This window comes from Cyclopterus lumpus, chromosome 11 (genome assembly GCF_009769545.1).
Source record: "Cyclopterus lumpus isolate fCycLum1 chromosome 11, fCycLum1.pri, whole genome shotgun sequence".
In the NCBI taxonomy this organism is placed as follows: domain Eukaryota; kingdom Metazoa; phylum Chordata; class Actinopteri; order Perciformes; family Cyclopteridae; genus Cyclopterus; species Cyclopterus lumpus.
This window is the reverse complement of record NC_046976.1, coordinates 17,291,663-17,298,309: the sequence shown is the minus strand read 5'-3', so window position 1 is coordinate 17,298,309 and position 6,647 is coordinate 17,291,663. Positions and strand designations below refer to the sequence as shown.

Sequence of the window (6,647 nt, the reverse complement as noted above, 5' to 3'; positions counted from 1 at the left end):
AAAATAATAATTCATCATCAACTAATGGATGTGGATACATGATTATCTTATCACACTGCAGTTGGTTTACAGTAGTTTTATTTACACATTGGAGATTATTCGTGGTCAACTACTGCCATCTAGTGCCTGTTCTATACAGATACAGTAGACAGCGTGGCTAATCAAACTAGTTATTACTTTTAGCAGCTATGTTTAATTTGTTATTAAATCCATGCCTAATTTGTGTCATGATCTTGTATCAATTGTGTATTATTGAGCTGTGTTAGATGTTTTAGTGAGTCTAGTAAATGCCTCGTCACTTCTAAGCTCCTCGTCGTCTCATTTTAACTCTGATGTGTAAAAGCTTAATGTGCTTTTATTTTGAAGGACGGACATTCCTTCAAAAATATAAAAGCCACCATTCTCAAGTACGTTGCACATACAAGGAATTGTTTTACCTGGTGGAAGGTGCATAACAATAAACATAAAATAACCGAGACATTTAAAAAATAATTATGGTAAACAAACATTACAGTTTGTTAAAATAAGTAAATATTATAAAATAAGTGACAACTTGTGATGCAAAAAGGGCCCAAGTTCACTGGGGCAAGTATGATTTGAATTATTTGCAACTATATCATCTGACGCGGGTCCTGCTTGTCTTTTTAGAAGAACAAAATCTAATTAATATTATATATTTTATAGTCCGTTTGGTTCCACTATAATGGGGACATGGAGGTGACAATATATTATTATATATTATATTATATACACAATACACACAGTTCTTAAAGGGGCCCACAATCAACATGCTTATGTTCTCCTGTAATAGGACAACAACAATAACAACAAGTAAGTAAGTAAAAGTAAGTAGAATATATATTTATACAGCACTTTTTACAGACACAAAGTGCTTGACAGGAGTAAAACTAAAACTAAATTAACAAAGTATGAACATATAAGGGGCCAATAAATTAGAATAAGTTTTTATTTAAGAAAGAACAGTAAATTACACAATAAAAGCAGTGCACAGATAACGACGCGTCATCACGCGCTCTGCTCTCGATTGCTTCCCCCTGGGACTTCACGGGGGGAGTCGATCGCAGAGTCGACGCCGACGCTGATGCAACACACTTGACATCTCGCTCTCAGCCACCGCTCGTTGTAAGAAGACGGGGGTTTTTTTGGAGGTGAGTCAGCCGGTCGTACCGGGCGGCTTCATGGCCAACTGGTGTTGCATCGGGAGACGGAGTTACCGACACGGTTGTAGTTTGAACCCCGGAAAACGTCGCCAAAGCTCGGTAACGTCAGTTAGCTGCACATGGGGTGTATTTGCGGCTAGCTAGGTTAGCTTGTTTCATTCAACAACAGCGGGACATTAAAGGAGAGCCGGGCCCGCTAACTTTAAGATAACATCCTCTTTTAATGTGTTAAAGTTGACTGAATGGCTCATTTCGACATGTAGAATAAACTGTTGGTTGATAGAGAAACCCAGAGGACGTTTTGTGCTGTCTAAAAACGTGTTAAGTTACATTGAGATCCAACGTTGCCTCTTTCAGTGGTTAACTTACTGTGAATGCCGAGTATATTTTACACACTGTCATGGTCTTCTGGTAAATTTGACTTATAGGAAATAAGTTGAGCAGCAGTGTATTTTTTATTAACATTTCAACGTGTAAACGTCTGATAAATGTTACAACGTCATCTCCTGGGACTGTTGCTAAGGGCAACATGAAACCAGATGTGATTGAACTCAAATATGCTCCGGAGGCTGCCGCCATTGATTCACACTGTTTAAAAACTCCCATCTTCTTCATCTTCTTCCTCCTCCTCAGAAGACTCTGCATCATGGCCGATCAGCTGAGTCCGGATGAGAAGTTCCAGCTCATAACGAGGAACCTCCAGGTGGGGAACAAACAAAACAAAAACAAAAACACACTCTTAATGACCGGTCATCCCCGCTCAGCTTGGTCTCACTGATCTCCTGAACGCGTGTGTGTGCGTGTGTGTGTGTGTGTTGCAGGAGGTCCTCGGAGAGGAGAAGCTGAAGCAGGTTCTTCAGGAGAGGGAGCTGAAGGTGTATTGGGGCACGGCGACCACCGGGAAACCCCACATAGCGTACTTTGTCCCCATGTCCAAGATAGCGGACTTCCTCAAGGCTGGATGTGAGGTAGGAACTCACCGAGCACCTCGTCTGTTTAAATTATTTGATTTCATCTGCACTTTTCAGCTAAATCCGAGCTCCGCTTCCTGTTTCTTCTTCTTCTTCTTCTCTCCCCCAGGTCACTATTCTGTTTGCAGACCTGCATGCCTTCCTCGACAACATGAAGGCCCCCTGGGAGCTGCTGGAGCTCAGGGTGAAGTACTACGAGCAGGTCATCAAGGCCATGTTGGAGAGCATCGGCGTGCCCCTGGACAAACTCAAGTTTGTCAAAGGAACCGACTACCAGCTCAGCAGGTCGGTGGTGCTGCCGTCGGTACCGGAGACTCACTTAATATGACTTTCCAGGGTTGAGGGGTTTATTTATTGTGTTGTTTATTCTTTGTCGATATGCAGCACAGGGTGTCACAATTTAATTAGGTAATTTCCCACATAGACAGTAGTGCATTTGATGGATTTGCATTGAGTAGAATTTAAACCGCGGCAGACATCTTTACATCTTCATGGAAACTTTCTGTCAACTTTGACTACTCAAGACCCTCAAGATTTTGAGCCTCCCCGAGAGGGTCCAGGGCGGCTCGACCCGAGAGCCGGATCTCTGTAAAGATGTGGGCCCAACTGTCCCCGGTTGGCCCGAGGTCTTTATTCCTACTGCGACCGGACATCAGACGGCCGGGAGTCGGCGGCGTATCTGAGCGTCTGGGTTAGCTCCGCTTCCGTCTCGACTCTCCTCCGCTTATGGTGGCGTCCGGTTCCGGTTCCGGTCGGGAGGTCGGACGATGCTGCTTTTTAAAAATGCTCAGAAACGCACTTCGCACCTGCGGCCGTGAAGCGCTAACTGAGGTCTGTTTCTTTCGCCTTCGTCAGAGAGTACACGCTGGACGTGTACCGACTGTCCTCCATGGTGACGGAGCACGATGCGAAGAAGGCCGGAGCCGAGGTGGTCAAACAGGTGGAGCATCCCATGCTGAGTGGTCTGCTGTACCCGGGTCTGCAGGTAACGCCACCGAGTCCGTTTGTACCCCAAGTGATGACATTAACTAGTTTATTACTGGAATTGCAGCGCGATATCCACATATTGTGATATAAATACTCAAAATAAAAGCTTCTATTTATTTTTTAATATGCTGTTTATGTTCGATTTTGCGTATTAAATGTGATTTCTCTTTGCTCTCAGGCTCTGGACGAGGAGTACCTGAAGGTGGACGCCCAGTTTGGAGGAGTTGACCAAAGGAAGATCTTCACTCTGGCAGAGAAGGTACCGCCGGCCTCCGATCTCTTCACACGTTATCCCCTCAGCTCATGTGGAACGTGTTTTAGTTTAGGAGTAGCTGAGACGTGTTTGTTTGACTTATTTAAAATAGCAATTCTAATCTATTCACTCCAGTTTGCTTTACGGTTTTGGTCTAGAAATAGAAAATGTATAGAAATGACATGAACTGTAGATTCTAACCGAAGCCGCTCTACTTCCTCCAGTACTTGCCTTCTCTCGGCTACGCTAAGCGCTCCCATCTGATGAACCCGATGGTACCCGGACTGACGGGGGCCAAGATGAGCTCCTCGGAGGAAGTACGTCACAGTTAAAAAAAATAACTCTTTACAATAAATGTGTATAAATACTAATAAAGTCAAGACGTGTGTGAACGTGTTCTCATGCGTGCGGTCGTACCGTCGTCTCTCTTTTGTCTGCAGGAGTCAAAGATCGATCTGCTGGACTCTGCCGGGGAAGTGAAGAAGAAGCTGAAGAAGGCGTTCTGTGAGCCGGGCAACATCCAGAACAACGGAGTCCTCTCCTTCGTCAAATCGGTGGTCTTCCCTCTCTGCGGAGGTGGAACGAGCTCCCCCGTCTGTTCAGGCTTTCCCTTCTGCTCGCGTGGACCGAGTTGATGATTTGGGATTTCTTGTGTTTTCAGAGTTCTGCATCAAAAGAGACGCCAAGTTGGGCGGAGACAAAATCTACACCGCGTTTGAAGAGGTGGAGAAGGACTTTGCTGAGGAGGTAAAGTACAGATGAGGTCTGGGACCAAGTGATGGAGGACAAGAATCACCGCTATCTATCTTTTTTTTAAAATTATTATAAGCAGCTTTCATGATGCTTTTCTGTTATTTACTTAATCATACGCGCGTTGAAACAGAGGACACAAAAATATGTTTTTGTTATTATTGTTGATTGAACGTGCAAGACATGAACATATTTTTATTTATTTTTTTATCAAACAAAGTGCAAACATTTAGTGATGATGCATGAATGTAAAGCAAACTACCTTCAACCATCATTCACGGCTCCAAACATGCGAATACAAACAGATTATTTAACAGTCCACCCAAAGTAAAGTAAAGTATAGACACGCTGGTTTATTTAAAGTATGGAATAATTCTTGCTTCTTAATTCTTAACTTTCTCCCCTCTGACTCTGGCAGTCGGTCCATCCCGGAGACCTGAAGGCCTCCGTGGAAGTAGCGCTGAATAAACTGCTGGAGCCAATCAGGAAGAAGTTTGAGTCGCCTGAGCTCCGCAAACTCTGCAACAGCGCCTACCCCGGCCCCTCAAAGACGAGTCAGTATTTTACCCAGCATGCCCTCTGTCTTCCCTCTCGCCAATTGGGGCGTCAACTGGCTTCCTGTGGAGGTGCATCATTTTTGTGTGTGTGTGTGTGTGATCAGAAGGAGGAAAGGGTGCCAAAGCAGCAGGAGGAGGAGAGGATGATGAGCTGGCCCCCTCCAGAGTGGACATCAGAGTGGGCAGGATCATCAGTGTGGGGAAGGTAGGCCGACCTGATCACCTGAGCAACATGGCGTTTCCTCCTGACGTGTGTGTGTGTGTGCGCGTGTGTGTGTGTGCGTGTGTGTGGAGATGTTTCTCTTTCTCTCCCTGTGTTCACACAGGTTTTATTTGTTCTCCAGCATCCGGACGCCGACTCGCTGTACCTGGAGAAGATTGATGTGGGAGAGGCGGAGCCGAGGACGGTCGTCAGCGGGCTGGTGGCCTTCGTTTCCCAGGAGGACTTGCAGGACAGATTGGTGCTGGTGCTGTGCAACCTGAAACCCCAGAAGATGCGAGGGATTGAGTCTCAAGCCATGCTGCTGTGTGCCTCTGTGTGAGTGTCAGTTGAAGCTCGGCTTGTTTGGGCTGAATTCTTCCCCTCGGTCTGACTGGTTGTTTTTTAATTCTCTAGTGAAGGGGAGCCCAGGAGGGTGGAGCCTCTGGACCCTCCAGAGGGATCGTCACCGGGTGACCGGGTCTTCGTGGAGGGATATGAGACGGGAAAACCAGACGAGAGACTCAACCCCAAGAAGAAGGTGTGGGAGAAAGTCCAGGTATGTTTTAGTCAGATTGCACCGTTAACTCCATCCTGAAAGAATCCGGTAATAATCGGGAGATCTCGTGCATTCTGGGAAACGGTTGACACATTATTTTCCAGTCGTGGAAGATCTTTCCAGGCTTTCGATTTTAGAGCTCCCAAAAATAGATAACATGGCGAAGTAAAATAGAGTTCAGGATCATATTAACGTTGAATAGCTCCTCGGTTATGTTTGTATTGGATGAAACTCTGAATAATGTAGATAATAGTCACTGTGGGGGGATCATTATTATTATTATTATTATTCTGTGATCTCGTAAACGATCTGTAGCCAAAGACTGGAGCATATTAGTTTATGGTCTGTCATAGCAGCTTGATCATCACATGGAAAAAATGATTGGGAACCTTAACGTCTCTTCTTCAAAATCCAATTTCTTCCAAATCCAATGTGTTATGATTTCTCCATAATGGCATTTTGGAATAGAACTTGTCATCCGTAAAGGAATTACGTTTCCCCATACATAATGATTGTGTTTTTTTTTTTTCTCCAGGCCGACCTGAAGATATCGGCCGAGTGCGTGGCTCAGTGGAAAGACCAGCAGCTGATGACGAAGCTCGGACGGGTCACGTGTAAGACCCTCAGAGGAGGCAACGTCAGCTAGACCCGCCACCTGGAGCGCTTTAGTCAAAGGAACGACCCCGGCTTCATCTGGAGGCGTTTCCTGGAGAATTATGGGACATTGACGCCATCTAAGATTTTATTCTTGAATATTGTATGACACTATAATTCATTACGGTTTCTTTTTTTTTTTTTTTAAACCTGGTTTCCTTTTGGTGTTCACACACTTAAATATAGAAATACGAGACGTACTGTCACTCCAAGATGATGGGACTTAATGTTTCAGTACTTTTTACGGGTTTAAATGGATTTCCTTGTGTGTCGGGGCAAATCCACAAAACCTGATGAATAAAAACATGTTTTATGGGTTTCAGACAGCAGGTGCATATATTTAGATAATCAATATGCCATGTACTATAAGACATAGGACGGCTGCGTTGGGGGGAGAACTGTACGGAAATCAATATCTGGACATTAACTGTCATGAAATCAAATGATGCATCAGCTCTATTATGGAATAAATGCTGCCTGAACTCTGGTCTGCAGGAATTTAATGGGTTTGAGTCGGCCGAGAGACGCTCCTCGTG

The 6,647-nt window shown here is 44.8% G+C and overlaps 1 protein-coding gene across 4 annotated transcripts; it reads left to right on the top strand.

The window, feature by feature from the left end:
• The first annotated feature begins 1,063 nt into the window (after positions 1-1,063).
• Positions 1,064-6,598, top strand: yars1 (tyrosyl-tRNA synthetase 1). 4 transcript variants are annotated; one of them, XM_034544628.1, is made up of 14 exons: positions 1,064-1,169; positions 1,815-1,884; positions 2,003-2,149; positions 2,262-2,437; positions 3,008-3,137; positions 3,318-3,398; positions 3,617-3,709; positions 3,833-3,968; positions 4,054-4,139; positions 4,561-4,696; positions 4,804-4,904; positions 5,044-5,237; positions 5,316-5,457; positions 5,993-6,598. In XM_034544628.1, the coding sequence occupies exons 2-14, from the start codon at positions 1,828-1,830 to the stop codon at positions 6,101-6,103; spliced, it is 1,590 nt and encodes a 529-aa protein (XP_034400519.1). In that variant the 5' UTR covers positions 1,064-1,169; positions 1,815-1,827; the 3' UTR covers positions 6,104-6,598. The 4 variants fall into 4 exon arrangements, with proteins under 4 accessions (XP_034400519.1, XP_034400521.1, XP_034400520.1 ...); XM_034544630.1 differs by having other exon boundaries at positions 1,070-1,169; positions 1,818-1,884; positions 5,993-6,437; XM_034544629.1 differs by having other exon boundaries at positions 1,169-1,280; positions 5,993-6,437.
• Positions 6,599-6,647: the final 49 nt, after the last annotated feature.

Excerpts from the sequence above, each read along its gene's own strand:
- yars1 (XM_034544628.1), top strand. The coding sequence starts at position 1,828 with ATGGCCGATCAGCTGAGTCCGGATGAGAAGTTCCAGCTCATAACGAGG. Across the intron at positions 2,150-2,261 it reads TCCTCAAGGCTGGATGTGAG|GTCACTATTCTGTTTGCAGA; the intron begins GTAGGAACTCAC and ends TCTCTCCCCCAG. Across the intron at positions 4,140-4,560 it reads AGAAGGACTTTGCTGAGGAG|TCGGTCCATCCCGGAGACCT; the intron begins GTAAAGTACAGA and ends TGACTCTGGCAG.